Source organism: Hydra vulgaris, chromosome 09 (genome assembly GCF_038396675.1).
Source record: "Hydra vulgaris chromosome 09, alternate assembly HydraT2T_AEP".
NCBI lineage: Eukaryota > Metazoa > Cnidaria > Hydrozoa > Anthoathecata > Hydridae > Hydra > Hydra vulgaris.
The window spans coordinates 5,099,803-5,125,531 of record NC_088928.1 but is presented as its reverse complement, the minus strand read 5'-3'; the positions used below and the strand labels follow the sequence as shown (position 1 = coordinate 5,125,531).

General features: G+C 26.3%; 1 protein-coding gene across 1 annotated transcript; it reads right to left on the bottom strand.

Moving 5' to 3' along the window:
* Positions 1 to 1,398: 1,398 nt before the first annotated feature.
* Positions 1,399 to 25,511, bottom strand: LOC100198685 (protein YIPF3). The gene is made up of 9 exons (XM_065804573.1): positions 24,993 to 25,511; positions 16,058 to 16,204; positions 5,284 to 5,390; positions 5,070 to 5,112; positions 4,908 to 5,000; positions 4,681 to 4,812; positions 3,165 to 3,284; positions 2,011 to 2,134; positions 1,399 to 1,732 (listed from the first exon to the last, which is right to left on the bottom strand). Exons 1-9 carry the CDS (start codon positions 25,113 to 25,115, stop codon positions 1,653 to 1,655), a joined length of 969 nt encoding a protein of 322 aa, XP_065660645.1. The 5' UTR covers positions 25,116 to 25,511; the 3' UTR covers positions 1,399 to 1,652.
* Between the last annotated feature and the right edge of the window lie 218 nt (positions 25,512 to 25,729).

The window sequence follows — 25,729 nt, the reverse complement described above, 5'->3', positions numbered from 1 at the left end:
AAGTAGAATAGTAGTTTTATTATTATTAATTTAATTTTTTTTTAAACTTTTCTACTTATAAAAATAATTTAAATTTTTTTAAACTATTATTATTAATTAATAAAGCGATTAGTAGCTTTATTATTCAAAACAAAAGTTAAAAGTTGGAAAATTTACTTCTTTGCCATTGGCGAATAAATCTTTTTAACAAAAAAAAAAAAAATTAATTAAACTAAGTGATTACAAAGTCAACATGGTAAAATTTTATGTATTTTATCATTTGCCATAACGTTAAATACTTATTTTTAATAATTGGATATTGTAAAAGTTAAGTCTTCCGCCAAGGCGGAATAAAGGAAATTTTGCCGCTAAAAATTAATTGGGAGGCTGCCGCCGTCTGCTACGGAGGAAAAGTGGAGGCGAGAAGATTCACGCTGTTTATCAACACTGGTTTAATACATTAAAATGTAGAACTAATAAAACAACATAATTTTTATTAGCAATTTAGAAATAAAGAATTAGCAACAAATGTTTCTTATAGGGTTTTTTAGTAAATTTATTTCCATTTTGTATTATGATATATCATTTATATTCATCAATATTTACTTTGCGTTTTAAGGTTTTTTTTTTTTATCTATTAATTGTGTTTTAAGGTTTGTTTATCTATTAATTGTGTTTTAAGGTTTGTTTAAATAATCGACAACAGTTTGCTGGAATTGAAACGTGCACACACATAAATTTACAAAAGTATTTAAAATTGAAACCTAGTAAAGTAACAATTGTATACATGTCTGTTTTTTATATGTTTTTTGACCTTGAATTACTGTATTAATAAAATTTATATTAAAAAACTTTTTACATTTTTATTTATATTTTTTAATTTTTATTATAATTGAAAGTTTCTATATTGAATTAAATTATTATAAATATTTAATTAGTTTTCAATTTAAAAGTTAAAACGTTTTTAAAGCTTGCTAAAAAATCTCTCTCGATCAAGTTAGTTTTTATAAGTAGTACTTTTTGTATCAGATGTTGAATATCATAATAAAACAATCTATATTTTAAAAATTAGGACTATTTTGTAATGAAATCCAGTTCTATCTGGCTTTATTTTAATAAAGTCTTTCTAATTTTAATAAAGGGAATAATAAATTATTAAATACGATAACGTAATAAGTTTTTTATTTTACCAAAACAGAAAAAGCCGCCTAGTGTAATAATTCCTTTATTTTAATGAATTGTTTGTTGCACGTACAGAAAAAATCCGTAATTTTAACGGACTAATACCGACTAATTTCAATCCGTTAAAATTTTAATCCGTTAACATAACGGAAAACCCGTTGGTGCAATAGCGACAGATGCAGTTCGTTGTATATAACGGATTTTTTCTTAGAGTGTATGCATGTATATATAAAATAATTTAGGTCAATATTTTTTATTATACTTACATAAAATTAAAAGAATAAATAAAAAATGGACCAGCAAAGAATTTTAACGTTTAAAAACTTTGTTCATTATACGATTCGCTATACACAACACCACTTAAGCGATAATTAAAACAAGTGAAGCATAACCCTTTATTTAACTATCATCACCAGCATCTCTTGTTAAATATTGTTAACTTTATCCAAATTTAATTTATTGCCTGTTTATCCATATTTAAATTATTGCCTTTAAGTGGATGTAATACTAGATGGCACTAAAATACCAGAAAATATGGATCTTTTTTCTCGACCAAGGAGATTTGCAGCTTCTTAACATAAAGTAACAGTAAATTAAATTAAATAAGAAATTAAACATAACTAAAAAAATTTCTAAATATCAAAGATATTAACCATTTAAACTATTTTATATCTATATTATCTATTATTATATACTATATTTATATTATCTATTATATTTATGTTATATTTATTTCAGGATTAAAATGCTTAAATTTAAAATAATAACTAGTTATTAATTGAATTCATAATTAAATTGAATCATTTATAAATATAAAACAATTTTAAATCGAACATGTTATAATAATACCTTCATACGTTGAATGGTACGCAAAATGTAGATAAAGAAGAAATAGTAAATGTATAGTTGCAACAATACTGCCAATTATTATACCTTGATGTTTTGACCAAGTTCGGCTGACGTACACACCTAACTAAACAAACAATTTCTATACAATAAAAGGTATAAAAAATCTTAAACAATAAAGATGTGTTTATTACCTAGCAACTTTATTTATAAACCCAAAATATCGGAATAAAAATTGCGGGATAAATCTAGATTAGATTTTCAAATTTTATTTATATATAGATGAAAAATGATTTTGAAAAATCGACAAAAAACTGGACTATTTATAGGCGCATAACAACAGAAATTGATATTTTCTCAAACTATTATTAAGACCAAGGGTCCATTATTAGAACTAATGTAAAAATAGACAATGGATTTCAGTTTAAAAAATTTGGAATTGGAATAAACTAAAAGTTTTTATTTTTGGGACCTTTTGAAAATATACTCCTCAAATAATAACACTTCAATAGCTAAGCAAAATTTAATAAGATCGTGTTAGAAAATACTCAAGAAATCTCTCAATGCATGTCAAATATGTAAACATTTATTTCTTAAAAATAAAACACTTGTGGAGTTTGAACAGGGGTCAATAATGCCATTTTTTATGCTAAATGTTATGGATTTGTTAAAGCAATATTTTGGAACCCAATTAGAGGCGATTTTATGGCGGGGAGAAGAGATTTTTTTAAGAAGCAAGTCGGTACTTTTTAAAGATCCCCCTCCCCTCATTTTATTTGTAGAATTGTCTCTAAACCGAATGCCCGTTTTTAGGCGTTAACCTGTTTTGTAGACCAGGGATTTTTAACACCAAGAATTAATTGAGATGAAAGAATAAAAAAGAGGAGTTAAAGAGGAGATTTGATCAAATTTTTAACTTTTTAGAGGACAATAGAGGATTTTAGAAGATTGAAAAATAAGGACTTTTGACGAATTTAGAGGAGCAGAAGCCACTCCGTACAACTGCTGTATTTGTAAATTGTATAAAAATAGAAAATTAAATCAAAATTTTTCTTCAAATAACATTAAAAAAAAAAATGTTTAAAATAACAAAATAAAAGTTATCAGTAAACCTAAGCAAGAATCATCAAAAATAATTCAATAAAAATTTAAAATACCATTCGTAAAGATGACAATCCACCTAGTATAAAAATTGCAATATAAAATACACCATGAGTACTTTCATGCGTAACTGTAGCTAGAAGTATGCATATGCAATGACTAAATAAAGCATAACCCTAAACATAAATATTTATGAATAATAAGAAATACTAACACTTATAAATATTTAGCAATTATAAATATTTTTATAGCTATATAGTTTAAATATTTTTATCTTAAAATTTTTTCAATAAAATACCTATAAATTATAAAATATTTATATTATAAGTTTATAATTGTATTATAAAATATTTATAAAATAAAACTTATAGAGGGATATGCAAATTCTTGTCAATATAAACTGAGATAAGATTTAAACGATCTAAGATATTTTTAACTTTAATACATCGAGTCATGAAGTTGTTGAACTTTTTTGTATATGTTCCTTGATGATTTTATTATTTAATCAACCAGAAAGTCAAGCATGTGTTACGGAAATAAATTTTAACATATAGATCTAAAATAATATATATATATATAAATGCAAAAACTATGATGTCATAAATGTACTATATGCCCTCAACAAAAATATTTAGTTAAAAGTTCTTCCAAAAATAAGTCTGTTAAAGTAAGTAATTTAAATGTAAGCTTCATTATGTTATGTGTTCTGCACATGTATAATACTATCCAATCAAAATGTATCATGCTAATTATTATAATCAATAGAAAATAAGAAATTAAGTATGAAAAATGTGTTGTATAATTATTATTTGTTATTTGTCATTGGTACATCCTTCAAAGGTATGATAAAGGACATTTCAATAATAGTAATTGTAGACCAGGCCATTACTTTTTGAAAGATCTTTATGCGAAGTCTTTTATACTTTCATATTTATATACCAATATTATTTTAGTCTGAACATTAGGAAAAAGCAAAAATCTTTTATTTGTTATAAAAGTCTTCATCTTTGTAAACAATAGAAACCTTTACGAAAAGTACCATATCTTTTTGGTAAAGTTACACAGCTTAACTTGCATTACACAAATTCAAAAATAAAACATGCTATTTATTATCATTAAATTTCAATCTTATGATTGTAATAATTTCAATTTATAATAATTATAATAATTCCAGTGAGCTAACTAGACTGAATTAAATGCAATCATTCACAACGACATCAATTTACAAATCAGACAAATACATTTAATCATAATGGCATCAATTTACAAGTGGATTAAAATAACATTTCCGAGACCAACACTCCATATCCATACATAACTGTCAACATGAAACCAAAATATGAACTTTTCCATTCGAATAATCAACATAATTAGGACAAAAATTTCAACACAAACTTTTCCTAATGCAAAAATTTATCTGTTGCAAGTTAAGCTGTGTAAATTTACCAAAAAGATATGGCACTTTTTGTAAAGGTTTTTATTGTTTACAAAGATGAAGACTTTTATAAGAAGAAGTTATTTCTAACAAAGTTTATTACTTAAGAAACAAAGTTGGAAATATACAACAATTACCGTCAATGATACAATCTGAAGTAATGTGATATGAGCATTACAGAGATAGGATAAAAAGTAGAAGAAAATTGAACCACCAAGCCAATACCCAAAGCATACTCCTATAGCAGTTCCCATCAATGTTCCTTCTTGCTAAACAAATTTATTTGTTTAATTTTGTTTTAGTAAATGTCTAAGAATTTTTATAATAAAAAAAAAAATTGAAATTTCAAGTAAATTATTCATACCACAGTATGTCCAGAAAACTTCATAGAAAAAAGTAGCAACGCAACCAATGTAAACACAACCATCATTGGTCCATATAATTCTCCAGCTACAGTCTACAAAATTTATAACAGCAAACATAATAACTTAAGTTTTAAGAAGTTATTCTTTAATCATTCAATTACCTGTGGTTTTGTTGTTTTCCTGGGAACTAATGATTGTGATAATCTAAAACAAAATAAATAATATAAAAGTTCTCACTAAACTTTTAATTTGAATATTTAATAAGTAACTTGTTTAATATTTATTAATACATTGCTTTACAAATTAAATTTTACAAGTTATTAAATTTTCTAATAAAGTTTTAAAAATGTCAGCAATAATTTAAAAAACTATTACCTAACTAAAACCTCTTTTGGTTCAACATCAAAATAAGGTCTCAACGTATCAATGTTAGAATACAGATCAAAAAAGCGTAGTGCTTGTGATTTTCCTGCAGCCCAAACCTACAACATCAATATTTAAATAACATTAGACCTAATATAAAATACAAATAACATTTTACGTTGGGTCTCAAAAGAAGCAAAATTATTTATTAATTTTGAAAGTTTTCAAATATTAAACTAGTATATCCTGAGTACTAGAGTAAATATCTTTTTTTAGCTTAAAATGTAATTGGTCATTTATGATATGGTTCAAATATGATTTTTCAAATGTAATTGTTTTCAATGCATACCTGACACCTTAAAATACTGAGATAACATAAACCCTATTGTTAAATAAGAAATGTTATTTTTTCATTCAACAATGGGATTTTTAAATTGTTAAATAAAACTAAATAAAATATTGCTCTATTAATCTACAAAACTTGATCCACAAAAAAACTGCTCTTTTAACATAAATCTGTAAACATATAAGTTGGATCTTGCAGAGCTTTAAAAATTTATTTCACTAGCTATCATCCAAAAAAAAATTTTATTTCAATTTTTTTTTACTTAACGCTTTAAATGTCCAAATAATAGCTTTGTACTAAGATATATTTATTTTCATTATAAATTTCAGTTAAATAGTTGCTAACACTAAAAGTTATTTAACAAAATTTATAAAACTTTAAAAATTTATTTATTTTTAATTGACGGGTGAATATTTAGCAGCTTTATTGAAGGTTTTTATTTCAAATTTTAGAATTTTTTTTGACAAACTCATACTTAAACTCACTTTTGAGTTTTAAATGTGTTGCATGAAGTAATTGTGTTGCATGAAGTAATTGTGTTGCATGAAGTAATTGTGTTGCATGAAGTAATTGTGTTGCATGAAGTAATTGTGTTGCATGAAGTAATTCGGGACTAGATAAACTATTAATAACATTGTTCAGCATTTTTTTTCTATTCTGTAAGTTTTTTAAAAAGAAAAACATGGTTTCCCAACTTCATTAATTGATGATATAGCATTTAATGTGATGTAGGTATATTTAAAACTAGAAACTAGAAGAGTTAATATAAATTAAAAGAATGGTAAATCATTAGGGAAAAGTTTATTTTGTCCATGAATTTCACAAATTTTATAATATTACTAAACCAAAAAACAAACAAATTATTAGACAAATGTAAAAAAATATGTAGACAATTTGTAAAAAAATGAATTTCAAGTAAATAACAAGTTGAAAGTTTTTAAGTACTAGTTATTTTTTAAAAATGTAAAAGAAACCAAAAGAAACCAAAAGGGAAAATTAGGGGCAATGTGTTTAGCTCCATTTGGTTGTATATAAGGGGTGGTTACTGAAAATCTGGACTAACTTTAGCTGACTTTTAAATGCCACAAGCTAATCTTTTCTTTTTCATTTTTATATCCATTTTAATTCTTATTTAATTCTCTACAAGCTAATTTACTTGTGTTTAGATAATTTATAAAAATTAAAATAATAATGATGTCCAAGCTAGTAGAGATAAGAAAACGGATTTACAAGTTCTAGTTGAATAATAAATTGCAAGCCAAAAAGTTCACAGTAGATCACTTCAATGCTCAACGAATTTCGAAAAGAATTATCTATATTATCATTATATAATCAAACTTGCTGAGAATGATTTTGGATACAAAAGAGTGCAAGGAAGTAGTCAAGTGGCCAAAACCATGACCCACAATCAGTGATCAAGCATCTGAGACCATATTTGGTCTCAGATGCTTATACCACAGTGACCAAGTTTTAATGAGGCAAGCCTGCCAAAAATTTAGATGCAGTCATTCACATATCATTAAAACTTTTGCCAAGTACATTGACATCAAAACTTTTACAAAACAGGATATACTTGATCGACAAGAGAGCCAGAATGAGTGAATAAAGACCAGCATTGATCATCTTTATCATGATTTTAAAGGAAAGCTGGTCATTCTTGATGATGAGTCTTACTTTATGATGTTGCACTTAACGATAAACAAAAACAGCACCTTCTACTCTAGCGACAAGGACAAATTTTTTGTGTGCAAAAAGCGCAAGTTTGAACTCAAGCTGCTCGTATGGCTGGCTGCTTCTGACAAAGGTATTTCCAAGCCATTTTTCATCTTCAGTGGCCTTGCAGTCAATAAAGCCAACAACAAAAATGGATTGTATTAAAGGAAGATTAGTGAAGCTCATTAATGCTCATCATGACAATGCTAATTATGTATTTTCACCAGACCTGGCCTCATTGCATTATGCCAAAACAGTGACCAACTGCAATGAGACTCATAATATCAATTTTTTCAAAAAAGTTGACAATCTGCCAGCTGTACCAGAATGTCGCCCAATCGAAGACTTTTGTGCTATTTTGACCTATTTAAAGGCAAAGTGTATGAGGGTAATTGGCAAGCAAAAGACGCAACCAAAAACCAGAATAAAGCTTTGTCTGAAAAAAATTGACCTCAACCTTGTATTTTTACTTTTTGGGTCAACTCATCTTAGAGTTGGTCGAATCGAAATAAACAGACTGGTTAAAGACAAACTTAAATAAAATAAATATATAACTAAAAACTCTATTTAATGACATTTTTATTTGATCTCTACCTCAAAAACTATGGTAATAGTTTCCCTTGAAAGTATGTCCAGATTTAAAATAAGTTCTCATGGCTTCCTGAAATGTATAAAACTTTTTGTACAAAATAAAAGCGTTAACAATTTACCTCGTTATTTTAAAGCCAGTTTATAAGTGTATAAATACATTACTTTATATTTTTTTCGTAAAACTATTCTGTTAAACAGTTTAAATTCTAATTCCGCATGCACATAGAATTCTAAAAGTTACTTTTTATTATAGCTTTTTTTTTAATTATTTTTTTATAAAAATATATACAAGCAGTGAATTGAGTAATTTTGATTACTATTTATCTTTTCATCTCATAATTCAATTAATATTCTGTATTTTTTATTTCATAACTAATCCATAACTAAGAGGAGAAAATACTAAAACATATTTCAAAGAATAATACAAATGAATAAAACTTATTTAAATTCAGGTACAAAGAAATAAAAACATTTACTGCTGTGTACAATTCACTGCTCGCGACTGAATAGCTATGCATAAAATTTAAAAATTTCACATTTTTTCTTTAAAATTTTTTTTTTATTTTACATGAAACTACAAATGATTTTTGTGGTTTAAAAGATACTATAATACTATTTTACTATTTTAAAACAATTTTGAAAGTAGTCAAATAGAGTACTACAAATATGTTTTATTATAGGGTTTTGAATATAAAAAATATTTTTTTTAAGTTTTGTCTGCCACCTGTGCAGTGCCTTACTTAATGCTGGAGACATGAGTCCTCTAGGAGCAAAGAACATCATAAAAGAACTTATTGCTTCACAAGCATCTTCTGCAGCTTTTATCATTTATCTGATGGTATAGTTTTGCATATTTGAATTGTAAAAACTTTAAAATAGTTATAAATTACAACAATAGGATTACAAGAGGTTCCCAGCAAATAGTTACAATAGTATAGGTTCCATGATGCAGTCCAATTATGTCTAATCAACCGTTAACCTGTCAACCTGTTTTTTTATACAGTACGCTTGTTTAAAAGGTTGATATATATATATATATATATATATATATATATATATATATATATATATATATATATATATATATATAGAACCCTTAGATGTTGTCCGAAAGTTTTTTCGATATTTTGTTGACAAAAAGTAAAAATTAAAATGCAAGACCGGAATTTTTTTTTTTTAATAATGATAGACTGCCTGCCCCAACCAAACCCTCAGTCGATGTAGCAGCACTCCCTTGCGGGTCAGGCTATTTGTCAGTCGATGTAGCAGCACTCCCTTGCGAGTCAGGCTATTTGTCAGTCGATGTAGCAGCACTCCCTTGCGAGTCAGGCTATTTGTCAGTCGATGTAGCAGCACTCCCTTGCGAGTCAGGCTATAAGATAGTCGATGTAGCAACACTCCGCGCATGATTTACAGTAAAAAAAATAAAAATAAAAACATTTTATTAAAAAAAATAAAAATAAAAACATTTTATTAAAAAAAATAAAAATAAAAACATTGTTTATATTGTTAAAACATTCAAAATGTTATAAAAACATTCAGAATGTTTTTAAAAACATTCTGGTCAATTAAATTTGCGTTTTTGTGGTTTTTTTAAAAAACGATTAATTTGTAATTAAATTAATGGTTTTTACTTTCGTCCAACACGGAAATGTTGGACGAAAGTTAAAAGTAATTAAAAGTGACGTATGTGTTGGCGTAAGAATCACTTTTTTCCTTCCGCTCTTCCTAAAGCCAACAAACTATAGAACTATATATATATATATATATATATATATATATATATATATATATATATATATATACATATATATTAATGAAGAAAAAACAACTTTTTCTATGGTACTTTAAGTTTCATGCCTATACGGCAATCATCAGCCGACTATGAGTTTTGTTTTATTATTATAATACAAAACAGCCTTAAATATCAATATATATATATATATATATATATATATATATATATATATATATATATATATATATATATATATATATATATATATATATATATATATAATTGTGTTCCAGCAAGTTTTTACAACTTTATTTTCCAAGTATAACCTTGACTTTTGATTGAAAAAACTGATTTTGAACACTTGAAAGTTTGATGATTTTTATCAACTTGCGTGAGTTCTTAAGTTCATCGTAGTCAATGTCATCTTTACAGTAATCATTTATAACTTCAAAAAGTGTCTTCGTTAAAAGAATAATTTTCATTATTATTATTACCAAAGACACTGCTTAAATCTTCAGTATCGCATTTTTTCTTATAAAAAGTGTCACATACTCCAAGATGTAGACCATGATTAACACAAAATGTTTACATATGGTTCATTCTGTATAGATGCAACCAAATTTTTTTCATTGATATTGTAGAATTACTTAGCTGTTGTTTCTTTATTTCAACCATATCAAGCGCACTTCATGAATCCAAGATTCAAAAATTCCATTTTATACGTGATATTTTTAGTTTTATTATGAATATTGATCAAATAGTTTTTGTCCTCTTAAGTAACCTCATCGACAGTCATGTTAAACTTTACTTTATTGGCTACTTTTAATTTTATGGTGTCAATCTTTTTTTTTGGCTTTTCATCAAAATCTTTGCGCAGAATTTTCATTACATAGCTTTTGTTAGAGTGAAGTTTTAATCTATCTCTTGCTATTGACTGGCGAATTTCTGGTTATGGCTCGAATCAAATGCCATTCGTAGGCAAATCAGAGACAATATTTTTAAGACTCTTTTGCGCAAAGAAATTGCCAAAAATTTTTGAATCTTCTCACTTGCTCTCTCATCTGTTAATATGATTGATTCTATTGCCAAACTTTAAACAAACTCTTTTCAAGTGATTTTTATTTTATTACAACATAATAAAATAATAAAAGTTTTTAATTTTCTGTCACTTTAATTTAAATCAAAAAAAACTAAAAAAAACCCTGATAAAACAGTAAAACCTGTCATTAAAAAAACAGCTGTTTGCTGTTTATGATTTTTATTAAAAAAAAAAACAGCTGTTTTATTGTTACTGTTAAACAGAAACCCTAATAGAAAATGGCATATAAACAGACATTCAAATACTTTAATTATGGGCATAACTATTTGAATGGCACAACTATGGCCTTAATGATAACAAACGGTATAGTGGTCGACCATTAAAAACCAATTATATTCACAATTAGAAGTCTTATTTCATTTTAACGATTTTAACCATTTGTATAAACAGAGTTAATAATTTATTAATGTTGATTTAAAAAGTTATATTACCAATCTAAACAGTAGAATCTGATTTTCAAATATATAATTTATAACACATAATCAGTATTATTTGCGATCACCATCGGATCATAATTGATAGAAAAGGATAATTTCTTCACAGCAGAAAAACTGGAGAAAAAAACCTAAAATGTTAGCAAGAAAGCAACAGTGAGATCAATGGTGTAGCACTCAAAAATTAAATCAGGAGTTTGAAGATAATAATGAAGAAAAAGCAAAATGCTAAATGGATTCAATAAAATCTACAAATATCACGCATATAATATATAAACATATCTACACATATACAATGAAAAATGGAACAAATAATTTAGATGAAAAAACTGCTAAAATTGGACACGATTTATAGAAACAACTAAAACGTGTCTCGATACAAATGTTTAATTGCGATTAAAAAAATTATGAAAATTAGTAAGCTTCATTCTGCACACCTATTGATCAAGCTCCAGCAACAGCTGAATAAAAATTTCTTCAGTTACATCAATATTTATGTGGTGATACATTAAAAGCAACTGAAGGAATTGAACATTCATATTTTGCATATGAAACTGCAAAAGAAAGACTTGAAAAATAATATAGCAGAACGAGGAGAAAGGTGTACTTGGACGAATTGAATAACTTCAAACCTGTGATGGAAAACAAACCAAAAGATGTAGAAGCACGGCCCACACAAGGGGAGGGACAGTTGGTACTCTAGCAATAGGGCCCTGAGGTGAATGGGGCCTGGCTAAAAATATTATACTTCTTTCTGTTTTTGTTTAATAATTTTTTCTGCTTGTATTTAAGAAAAATTTCTTAAAGATTTTTTTTTGTTTAGACAGAATTTATGACATTTATTGAGTCTTTTTTCGAACATATTTAGATTTTTGTTTAGTTGGTTTGTTTCAAAGTGTTTTAAATAAAATTTTAAAATGTCCTTAATTTGAACAGGATTATAGATCAAAAGAACTTTTACAAACTGTTTAAGTCAATATTTAAGTCGATATTTAAGTCAAAATTTCTTAAAAAACATGTATTTTTTTCACTTAAAGTTGTAATGTTCTCCACTTAACAAGTAAAAGTAAAAAAAAGGTTATATGCTTGAGGTTGTAAAAAAAAGTTATATGCTTTAAATGAATAAATCTTTAAAACCTTCCAGTCTCAAAAATTGAAAATTGAAATTTTAAAAATTGATAATTTGAGTTTTAACTTTAAAACATATAGAATCCTTTTTAAAACATAAATCTATAAATAAATAGAAATAAGATTTAGATTTTAAAAGTAATTTAAACCGTTTTTTAAATAACAAACTTCATGTTTTTTATTGTTTTCTCCCTTTTTTTTTCTGCCAAAAAACTGTCAGTTTTTTTGTATACACAGAGTTTGTATGTAGAGGGGGGCCTGCAAAAAGCTCTAGAATTGGGCCCCATTTTAAGATGTGGGGGCCATGTATAAGAAAGTTCACCAATGTATTGGATGTCGCAGTAAAAAATCTAAAAGAAGCAAATGGAATGGAGGAACTTGCAGATAGAAAATTATACCATCAACTGCAAAAAAAAGTTTCAGAGATGATGTTAATAAGATACAAACTTTGGGTGTATGAGAACAAATTAAACAAAAATGTTGAAACTTCAAAAAGGTTTATTGTTGAAGAAGCAGATTTTCAAATTGCAACAACAGAGACTCAACATGGTTTAAAAAAAAACTAAAGGTTTCAAACCATCTAAAGGAAACTCATACTTTTGTGACAATGACTGCAAAAAGAAAATAAATTGGATAAAGAAATGTGCTGCATGCAAAAATGATCACAAAATATGCAAATGTACAACATTTGAAAATCAAAATGTTGAAGAAATATGGGAGACAGTCAAGAAAAATAAAATATACTTCAGATGTTCAACATATGAGAGCTTTTCCGTTTTGAAAAACGGAAAGCTCTCATATGCGGAACATCCAATCAAGCTAAAAATATGTAATGAACTGTATATCTCTTCAAACAGTGCCAGTTATTTTTTGTTATGAAAATAAAAAAGTAGTGGTCAACGCATTACTTGACAATGGAAGTACCAAGACATTTGAATTCTGATGTAGCAACTGAGTAACTAGAAGATAAAGAAGAAAAGGTAACTGTAAACATGCAAGGACTATTCTAGATTGTTTCCAACAGCGCCAACCGCATTTTCAAATTTAGAAATTGAGGACTTTTTTTTTTTAATGGCAAATATAATTTTCTTTGCGAAAAAATGTCTACACACAGCAAACTTCCTTATAAAAAGGCGCTTGCACGGGGATACCTCTGCCCAAACTATTTTCCCTGACATGTTAAATGGAAAAGCTGATTTATTCAAAACAATGCTGGTGGAATTTCATCAGGAATCTTTATATGGAAGCAAAAATTACTACAATTGAAGATTTTTTACTAAATAATGTAACTAAAAACTTAAAAGCAGTTAATTGGGCAAAGATGTCAAAAAATTAGAAACATCCAAAAAACATTGATTTCCTCAATGTTGGAAATTGATATTTTAATTGGTGATTATGCTGAGTTGCACTGTACAACTAATGAAGTAAAATGTTGTTTCTTTTCTGCTTTTTTTGACAAAATTGATACAAGCCAAGGAAAAAAGCATATAAGAATACAATGAAAATCAAAACATTTTATGATATAAAATTTATTTGCAACTTTTTCAATCAGTATATTAACAAAATACTTTATAATTTTCACTAGAAACATGAACAATTTTTAAATTTGTTTTTCAAATGTTTTAGTAAACTTTACTGTTTTTATCACACTGAAAACTAATTTGATTTGTAAAAGAAAAAATAAAATTCTTTTACATGTTTTTTTCATGTAAAAAAATAAAAAGTCATTAATACAATATTTAATTATAGAATATTTGGTTGTTTTCACTACCCCATTGAAATACTCTGCCTTTTGTTGGATTATTCAAATTGAGCATTTAAACCCAGTAGTTAATTTCCTGATAAACTATTTTTATTGATGATGCTCCAAAAGCTTGTACGCTAGTGCATTGTTAATTTACTGAACTTTTTAACGAAATTTTTAGTAACCTATTTAAAATATTTTTTTAAGTTTTTAAGTACATTTTTTCAAACAGAGCAATTGTTATGTTCATTATCTCTAGTAATTTATCTATCATTATCTCTAGTAATTTATCTATCATTATCTCTTGTAATTTATCTATCATTATCTCTAGTAATTTATCTATCATTATCTCTAGTAATTTATCTATCATTATCTCTAGTAATTTATCTATCATTATCTCTAGTAATTTATCTATCATTATCTCTAGTAATTTATCTATCATTATCTCTAGTAATTTATCTATCATTATCTCTAGTAATTTATCTATCATTATCTCTAGTAATTTGTATTAACATTGAAAAATAGGCAATGTAAAAGAAACAATTTCAGACATGCATTAAATATGGTAAATACATTTATAAAAGAAAGATTTTTACAAGCAAAAAGACGTCAAAATGAATAAACATAATAAAAAAAATTACCGAAGTTTCTCTTAATTCTAGAGCACATAGCAAATAAGTTTAAATTGTTATAGAAGATAATAATTTTTTTTCATCAATTTGTATAAAATTTGCTGGCAAAAATAACAACCATTTAAAAAAAAAAAAAAGAATACAAAAGTTGTATACAAATTTTATAAAAAAAATTTATGATGCAGACTACCGTGGTCAGTGTGTCTAAAAAAATTACTTTAACAGTTTGACATCGATTTCAAAAATATTCAGTCGCTTTAGCTCATGGTAAAACAGAAATGTATTTAAGAATTGGAATACATAAAGATGATAAAAAGTAACAATGAATTTTATGGAGAAATCTGGATCCAAATGTAGAGACTGATTTTTTCAGTTTAATTGACTAGTATTTGGGATTAAATACTTTTTATGGCTCATTTTGTTATCCAAAAACTTCCTGAGGCTTCTGAAGCTGTTTTTGAAGCAACTTACATGGACAATAGACTAATTTCTTGATGAAAAAATGGAAATTGAACTATTCAAGGGACTCACCCTACTATAGAGTTAAATAGGATAGTTTGCACAAAAATGGTTTTCAAACTCTGTTCATATTCTTAAAGTAAAACCAGAAAATGAACATATAAATTTAGATTCTGGAGAACATAAATTTATATGTTCATTGCAGAACATATAAATTTAGATTCTGGAGAATTACCTGCAATAAAACACAAGGAGTTGTCTGGAAAACAAAACAAGATTTATTTACTTTCCATTCTGTTGCTATCAAAGAAAATATGATGATATTGCCATTTTTTAAACAAAATGATTTTTGTTTAAAAAATGGCAACGTTGTTCGATCGGTTGGATATCTTATCACCATATATTATTCAATTCGAAATAATTATGGGTTTCTTCAGTTCATTGATCTCATTACAGGGTAAAGCATTGTTTTAACAACTTAAGTTTCAAAATATGAATCTAGCAGTAAACTTAATATAACCAACTTTTCATAATAAATTGTTTCTAATATAAATTTTTTAACAATTTTAAAGTTTTTACAATTCGATTATACCAGTAAATAAATGGTGAAGCAGTAAATAAATTGTGAAGCAGTAAAAAGGTGCAGAAGCTGCTTGTCAAGCACTAATTTTTTTTTTGCTGTTATTTGCTCCTAAAGAACTAATGGCTCCAGCTCACTACCAGACCCTTGGGTAATTATGGAAAAAATTAAAATTAAAAGCTATAGTTTACTTTAACATAGAATTCCAGAGTACAACTTTTTAGTTTAAAAAAACAACATGTAATTGTCCCTAATTGGTCACTACATCTGCATCACTTTTAGTATTTCATTTAATCAAAAATATCTAAAATCTCATATATACCTGGCCACCAACTTCTTCAACAATTTTAGTGCGCATCTGTTGCATAAAATCATATTCATTTTTGGCATTTTTTTCTGTTGGTGTCAGGCTACCTGAAGTAAATGATAGTGGTGTATCTGAACCCAAGTCTATTACTGCAGTTCCATCCTACAGTTTAAAATATAAACAAAGTATAATACTAATCAGAACTTAAAATAACTAATTAATTATAATAAATAGTATAATAAGTAGAAGAAGCTAGGAAGAAGTAAAACAAAAACTGTCAATTATTTTCTAATATTAAATTAATTATAGTAAATATGATTTAAGTATAAAGTAAAACAATTTTAATATTTTAACTGTTATTTTAATTATTTTTATGTAGTATATTATAAAATAATATATTAAATTATAATACAATTTAATTAATTCCTTTCTTTACTTTAATACAAGAAATAAAGCAATTAATTTTTTTTAATGAGCAAAACAAGTCATTAAAAACAAACATTTTGACCAATAGAATTAACATACAATTGAAGTTAATGGGTTTTGAAAGTTTTCAAACAGAAACCAAAACAATTTTTCAAAAATTGTCTCAAGAAAGGGCACAAGTCTCTCTGACAATCATTATTAATTCTGATTCTCCAGACTTGTTAACCTTTATAACTGAACTTGGACATTCTGATCTTCCCAATAATCTCTCTTTAAAAGGTTAATCAAGGAAAATTTTAAAATTATTAAATCATTTCTGTATTAGCTGTATTAACAACTGCATTAAAGCAACATACAATAGTAGCAGATATCCCCTTTTTTATACATTTTAAAAAACAAAAGTTTTGAAAAAAAAAAAAAGAATATTTTATAATTATACTTAAAATGCAATTAAAATTGCATATTAATGGTTATAAATAAAATTGACAGAGTATGAAGAAACTGTACGAAGAAAAATTTAAACCACACTTGGACTAACTGAAACCCACCTAACATCTTTGATAAAAAGCTTGAAATTTTTGGATATTCTTTTATAAATTTAGATTTAACAGGTGCTTGTAACGGTGGTTGCATATTATATTATAAAAGTGACATTAAAGTTAGGTCAGATCCTAAATCTACTATCTAAGACATGTGTTGTTGGTTGTTATCTATTTAACTAGTCATTAAGAAAACTAATTTTCAAAGCAGTGTTTTAGATCTCCAGAGAAGAACAAAAACACCTTCTTGAAATTTTTTTATTCTTGGATTAATACAAATCATTTTTAAATGTTACCATTCTTGGTGATGTCAACATAAAAATTCTTTTAAATGAGAAACACACTATGAAACTTAAGTAAACCTAATACGCTATAAAACTTAAGTAATCTATCAAAAATAATAAAATATTTATTTTCAATAGTGAACCAATAAAAATATCTGAAAAATCAAGTACTTGTATTGATTTAGCAATCACTAATTTAACTCTTATCGAAATTATCGAAAAAAAAAACACTTTCTGACCATGAAATGATTACTTGTAAATATTCTTAGAAAAAAGACAATCCGAAACTAGAAAACACAACCAATAGTATTGTTAATAATAAACTTAACTTCTATAAAACTGACTGTTCTTTATTAATAAAAACATCTCAATTGAATTAACAAATATGAAAAAGCAATTGATGTTGAAATAATGACTAACAGTAATTCAAGAAAAATTTTTAAAATCAATTTTAAAATGAATAATAATATCAATAACAATCACTAATAATAATAAATCAATAATAATATTCACAATAACTGATTAAGGAATTCTAAATAAATAGATACAATAAAAGAATATAATCAAGAGTGAAAAAATATATGTTAGGTATAAATACCATGGGTATAGTGAAAGCAAATGAAAAATACAATATAGAAAATTAAAAAAAAAAAAGAAATAAAAAAACATAATTATTGAGAAACTAAAAGCTGATTACTAGAAATTAAAAATTGATATAGTCAAAAATTATCCTAAAGAATTTGTTAAAATATCTAACAACTGTCAAACTATTAATTAAACCAGACATAATGGATGATATTAAAGCTCACAAATTTTGCCTTTCTCAATCCCTAACTCAAATAGTCAACTTTTCAACTCGCTTTCCTGACAACCCGAATCATCTACCTTCTCTACTCGACTTATGTCTTGTTTCTGATCCTAGTCAGTGCTCAGTTTCTCCACACTCACCCTTAGGTTCTTCTGATCACAGTTTGATCTCTCTAAAACTAATATCTCATTCTTCTTCATCACCTGAATCCCCCTATTATCGAACCTCTTATAACTACAGTAAAGCTGACTGGGATTCTTTCTGTGATTTTCTTCGTGATGGCCCTTGGGTAGAAATCTTCCATCTTCCTGTCAACAAATGTGCTACTTACATAACTTCGTGGATTCAGGCTGGCATGGAATCTTTTATTTCCTCTCGACGATTCCAGGTCAAGCCTCACTCTCCTCCATGGTTTTCCTCACACTGTGAGGAAAAACGGTTTTGATGTGCTGCTGCGATTGCCAATCAAAACCGTTACTTCCATATTTATCAGCAAAACAATTCTCCAGAAAACAGACGTCTGTTTATTACTGCTAGAAACAATTGTAAAAAATGTTTGTCTAATGCCAAACCCGCTATTCTCAGGTCATGAAATCTCGTATATCATCCCAAAAATTAGGCTCTCGTGACTTCTGGAGAATTTTTAATAATATCATTAATAAGGGCAAATCTATAATTCCACCTCTCTTGTATGGCTCAGACTTTGTCACCTCACCTAAAGACAAAGCTGAATTGTTTGCTAAAAACTTTTCATCAATATCATCTCTTGATTCCACTAGTTGCATTTTACCTGATATTGTCAACAAACAAGTTGATCCATTGCTTGACATTCATATCACTCCAGCTTCTGTATCTAAAGTGATTTTCTGCCTAGACTCTTCTACAGCTTGTGGCCTGGACAACATAGCTGTTATTGTCTTGCAGAAGTGTTCTCCGGAGCTGTCGTCTATACTCTGAAAACTATTCAACAAGTGCTTATCAAAGTCTTGTTTTCTAGCCTGCTGGAAAGCGGCATCTGTTATCCCTATTTTCAAAAATTCTGGAGAGCGATCTGATTCGTCTAACTACCGTCCCATAAGTCATAAGCAAGGTTTTTGAATCTTTAATTAACAAACACTTAATTTCTCATCTTGAATCTAATAACTTACTTTCTGACCATCAATATGGACTTCGATCTTCTCATTCTACAGCTGATTTGCTAACAGCAATAACGGACAGGTTTTATCGTGCATTAGATAAAGGTGGAGAAGTTAAGACCATTGCTCTTGACATTTCAAAAGCTTTTGATAAAGTTGCTGGCATGCTGGTCTTCTCCATAAGCTTTCTTCTTATTGTGTATCCGGCAACATTTTTAAGATCATTGAATCCATCGTAGCATAAAAGTTGTCCTCGATGGACAACACTCTTCTTCTTATTCTGTAACTTCAGGGGTTCCTCAAGGTTCTATCCTTGGCCATATACTCTTTTTAATTTACATTAATGATCTTCCAGATATTCTCACATCTATGGTGGCATTGTTTGCTGATGATACTACCATTTATTCTTATCGTGATAAGAAACCAACACCCTCTGATTGCTTGGAGGGGGCATTTGAGCTTGAAAAGGATCTCACTTCTGCTACAGCATGGGGCTCACAGTGGTTGGTGAACTTTAATTCAGATTAAACTCAATTTTTTTTAGCCAATCGTTATCGAAATAATTTAGATCTTCCTATATTTATGAACGGTGATGTACTCGATGAGTCACCTACTCTTCATCTTCTAGGGTTAACTCTTACTTCCAATCGTTCTTGGAAACCATATATCAAATCAGTTGCAAAATTAGCATCTGCTAAGGTTGCATCTCTTTATCGAGCTCGTCACTTTCTTAATTCAGATTCTATTCTCTATCTCTATAAATCTCAAATCTGGCCTTGTATGGAATACTGTTGCCATATCTGGAGCGAATCTTGTAATGATGCCCTTTCTCTTTTAGACAAGGTGCAAAAACGCATTGTAAACATAGTTGGACCTGCTCTTGCAGCCAACCTCAAACTATTATTACATCGTCGTAATGTTGCTTTCTCGTAATTCTCTTTCTCTTTTCTATAAATACTATAATGGGCACTGTTCTAAAGAGCTAGCGTCTCTTGTGCCATCTACTAAAATTCATTTTCGTGTTGCTCATCATTCAATTAAGTGTCATCCTTTTTCTGTGACTGTTCCTAAGTGCTCCAAAAACGCTTATTTGTCTTGTTTTTTTCCTCGAACATCAGCTCTTTGGAATTCGCTTCCTTCATCTTGCTTTCCTGATTCATATAATTTGCAATCTTTTAAGTCGTCCGTCAATCGTTATCTTGCTCTACAATCTTCATATTTTCTCTTTCAGTAACTTCCAACTTTAATTAGTGGCTGCTTGCAGCCTTGTTGGAAGCGAAGATGTTTAAAAAAAAATTAAAGTTGATGATGAAAATATTGTAAGTAAATTTAGTAAAAATGAAACAAAAAAATCAACTGCAGATAAATATAATGAATCTTTAATCCAAAGTATCATAGAAATTACAACTTCTACTCAAAGAATTATAATGCAATGGAAAATTTATCAAATGATATTATTCCTGGTTTTACCATGCAAGACTAAAATGATATAATAAAACAAAAATAAAACAAAAAATCAATGCGCAAAGGCTTAAATGTTATTATCTTCAAGGAATTATGTTTATCATTTTCAAGTATTTTATTAAAAATAATTAAATTATCATTAAAGACTGGAAAAGTTACTTTTAATTGGAAAAAATCAAGTTATTTTGAAAGTAATTTTTTTATCATTATTAATTTGGTTTCAGGAAAATTAGATCAACTGAATCAGCTATTTAATTATTGCTTTCTAAGAAGAACATTTTTAAATAACAATAAATTTGTTATAACAGTAACGCTATACCTTAAAAGAGCATTAAAATTAATAGAAAGACCTTAAAAAAGCAAAATAATTAATAGAGAGATTCAAAGTTACAAAGTTTAAAGTAAATGCACTTGAGTCCAAAGCCATGCTTATTGTTAACTCAAAAAAAGAGACAAATCAAAACAATAATATAAAAGTAATATTGGATGACTTTTGAGTCATTGAGTTTGGTGATTGCATGAAATAATGCATTATTATTGATTAATTTGATTATATTGCTCCACACTATGTGTACAGAAAAGATATTCACTGCATACTGTGCTACTATTTTTCTTGATGTAAATAGTAATAACTTAAATATTTTAGAAAAACTACAAAATATAGCGATGAGAATTTTAATAAAATGTTATTGGTTAACTCACAAAACAGAAATGTTGAAATTGCTCGGTTGGATCAGTGTAAAAAATAGAACAATTGTTAAATCACTGTTTCATTTATAATGTTAACACCAACTGAAAATCAAATAATTAAAAATTTGTGGGCTATGTCCACATAACACTAGTCATTTTTATAGAAGTAGCTAATCTAATAGAACAGGGCAAAGTCATTGTTTGTAGGCTGTTTAGAATTATATCACAGAATAGCTAATAAATTCATTCAACTGGATTCCAAAAAATTCAAAAAAAACAACAAATTCAAACATTAAAATTAACTAATAAAATAATGTACAATTATTTTAATTTCTTGCAAAAATTACTAAACTAGCATTAGGTTACTAAATAAATAAAAAAATAAAAAATATTTCAAATTATCTTCAGATATCTTTTTTGAGTGTTGATATAATTCTTTTTTTTCCAGATTCTTTATTATCTAGTTGCCCATCATGTAGTATTCAATGTGTAAATTTATATTAGGTGCATAACTATTTTCAAAATTAAGATTGAGAAGTTTGATGCGTAATTTGACTATTTTGGAAATTGAGGTTCAAAAGACTTTGTGATTAATTTGTTAGGCAATCATAAAATGTATCAATCGAGGGATAAATTAAGCAACTTCAGTATCACAAAATATTTTTGATCTTCAATTATTTAATTCATTGAAAACAGATGTTTGTATTTAAAAATTCAAAAATTAATAATTATTCCTTAAAAAAAATTAAATATTTATTTTCATTGATTTTAAAATTTTGAAATTTGTTGAATTAAGTTCATAAAATTTTTTTATTTCATACAAATTATTTTCATACAAACAATCATCAAAACTAGCAATAAACCAAACAGTACAATTTAATATTTAAAAAAAGTTAACAAATACAATAAGTATATATATATAAATATATATATATATATATATATATATATATATATATATATATATATATATATATATATATATATATATATATATATATATATATAAATATATATATATATATATATATATAGGGCATTTTCATTTCTGTGCGTGGTTTTTTATTTTTCTTTGCTTTAGCAATTAAAAGCTGGGACTTAAAGCAATATGCTTAATACTATGATTTTCTTAAAAAACATTTATTGAAAATTATTTTTATCATGTTTTAAGTTACCTGAATAAGTTAAATATATATATTTTGATCATTTTTTTTTTTTTTGCATAATAATATCGCTACAGTTTGAAAATAAACAATAATTTTAAAAATGCTATACTTTAGCTAGAAATAATTGATGACTGCCATTTCTCATCAAAAATATATCAAATATGAGTTGTAGAAGTATAATACTTCACTTAAAATACTCACAAGCAATTTATTTTCTTAAAAATATCTAACGAATTAACGAATTCCTAACTTCTGTGCGTGACTTCCATGCGTGATCATTCATGAATTGCATTTAAACGATTGGTGTGACTAGGGCTGCTATTTCGAACATGTTCAAATTCGAACATTCGAACTTTTCGCCAAAATTTTTAATGTTCTAGTTCAAACTTTTTCACTTAATAGTTTGAACTAAACATTGCTTTGTACTTTTTCACCATTTGACCACTGTTTATTTACATTTGAAATTAAAATTATAAAGAGTTTTAAGTTCAAACAAAAATGGCTACTCAGCATTAGCACATCTAGAAGATCTGAAGTTTAAAAGCATTTTCATTTTTATGCCAAAAGCTGCAACGCACTATTACAAGACACTTAAAAATAAACACAAAATAGAGGTTCTCAAATGTAAAAGCATCAATAAAAATTAAATTAATAATATAATAATTTAGTACATAAAAATGATATACTTGTTAAACCCAGTTGTTTAAATTCAGGTAATCTGTTTGAGAATAAAATAAAAAGAAATAATATAGATAATTTTGCAAATTATTCATATTCAAAGATTATTCCAGCTTAGAGAGATAGACTCGATATTAATAAAGCCAAAAATGGTTACGATATTAGAAATTATAACAAAGAATTGACTCTAGCTAAAGAACTGAAAATGTTTAAATAAAATATATGGTTTTTAAATTGTATGATCTTGTGAAAGGGCTCTCTAGCCTTGGATTATTTTCACATTGAAAAAGAAATTGGTTGCAGGATGATAACTTGCAATTACTTTTTATAAACAAATAAAAAGTCTTTATAAATAAAATTAACAGATTTGTATTTTACTTGTACCCTTTTGTTTTCAATTTTAAATAAATAAAAAACTATTAAAAAAAGTTTGAAAAAGTTCGAACTTTTTTCCTAAATAGTTCGAAAGTGTTTGAGTTGCCAATTTTAACTTTTTAAAAAAAGTTCAATTTTTATTTATCTAGTAACTAAAATGTGAGTTTTTCTGTTTTGTGCATGATTCAGCTTCAAACTTAATTTATTCTTTGTTAACATTACTAATGTAAACCATTTTTTGTTTACAACATATTTATATAGGTTAGAATTAAATGAGAGCAAATTGAAGATCGCCAGATTTGTTATTATGAAAATAATAGACAAAACATATATGAGTTTCTGCGCATGATTTTTTGGAAATGCCCTATATATCTATATATATATATATATATATATATTATATATATATATATATATATATATATATATATATATATATATATATATATATATATATATATATATATATATATATATATATATATATATATATATATATATATATTGTGAACTGCAATATTCTAAAGAAGTTAGAAATCATAAATTATTTTAAATAAAAAAATATTGCTCTTATTTACTTTTGTATTTTCAACAACCTTTTACAAAACAAACTAAACAAGATTTATTATTTTCATTGAAAAGTTTGTAACTCTAGATAAACACTAACTTTTATAAACTTAAAGACGGAGATGAATGAAACAAAATCTAATCCAACTAATTTACACCACTTATGGTTGTTTTTTGAAAAAAATCTACTAATAATATTAGTATATTTTTTTCAAAAAAAAAATTTTTAACATATTTTTAAACTATATTAGTAACGTATAACATACAAAAATATATTTTTAAACTAATTAATAATTAAAGTAATATAGTTTGAAAATATGAATTTATTATCAATTTTATTATCAATTTTTTATTGTTTACTAAGCTTTTATTTAAATCTTTAAAACCATAATTTCCCTCATACAAAAGTAAATATAATATAAAATAATATAAAATCCTATTTATAAAAAATATAAAATAAAAAATATTAAATATAAAATCAATTTTATAATTTTCCTCTAAAAAAAATTAAAGTTACAGTTTTCTGTTATATTTTTTTGCAACAACTAATTTAAACTAAATTTTATACCGTTATTATCAGATAATTTTTACTAAAATTCAACTGAGGATGACAATATATGGTCAAATCATGTTTTACAAATATTACAATGGTTTTTCAAAATATTAAAAACTTGTTACTTAAAAATCTAATACTATAAATAATATTAAAAACTTTATAAATAACTTTTTGTCCAAAACAATTTTTATAACAAAATTTAACACATTTACTAACAATAACTCTGTAAATAATGAAAAGAAAAAAATATATATTTAATACATTTGGCAAAAGATCCCAACTTGATGTCGACGATTCGCTACTATCCATTCTTTTTATATAATCTGTTCTTTTTAAATGTGGAGTTGAAGTGTTTGCATGAAGACTTTCTGGCGATGCTGCCATTTTTGCTTTTTTTCACAATTTGTAAACTTTTTAACAAATTTTTAATTTAAAACCTTACAGCAACTCATAAAAAAGTTTTGATGATCAATTTTCAAAAGGTCATTAAAACAAAATTAATTGAGTTAATAGTCTTTTCCATCTCTTTTTACTTTCTTATAAATTTAAATTTCTTAAAAAAATTTTGGGAGAATATCCGGCAACAATAACATAGGATATCATAAATCTCGGTAGCAGTTCCGACATAAACTTTTGATATAAGCCGTTTTACCAAAAAAGCATGTCTGCAACTCAATGCAACTAAGGCATAGAACAAACAAACTCGTAAAAAAAAAAGCCAATAATTTTAAATAAATCCGATAGATTGTTAATGGCAAACCGATCAACGTTTTATTTATTGATATTTAACACGTTCGCTGCCGAGCTATTTTAAACTACGCTTTGTTTCTTTGCCGAGCCGTAATACTAACACATAATGTTATCTTTCATGCGGCAGAAAAAAAATACATATGGTAGACCGTATGGAGGAAAGGCATTCTTTATTAAAAAAGGTATGTCGTCTTTTCATATGATACATGAGGATGAAAACATTCTTGCAATAAAAAGCACAATAAACA

Excerpts from the sequence above, each read along its gene's own strand:
- LOC100198685 (XM_065804573.1), bottom strand. The coding sequence starts at position 25,115 with ATGGCAGCATCGCCAGAAAGTCTTCATGCAAACACTTCAACTCCACAT. Across the intron at positions 5,001-5,069 it reads GGAAAACAACAAAACCACAG|ACTGTAGCTGGAGAATTATA; the intron begins GTAATTGAATGA and ends TAAATTTTGTAG. Across the intron at positions 3,285-4,680 it reads TTCAGATTGTATCATTGACG|GGTTATGCTTTATTTAGTCA; the intron begins GTAATTGTTGTA and ends ATTTATGTTTAG.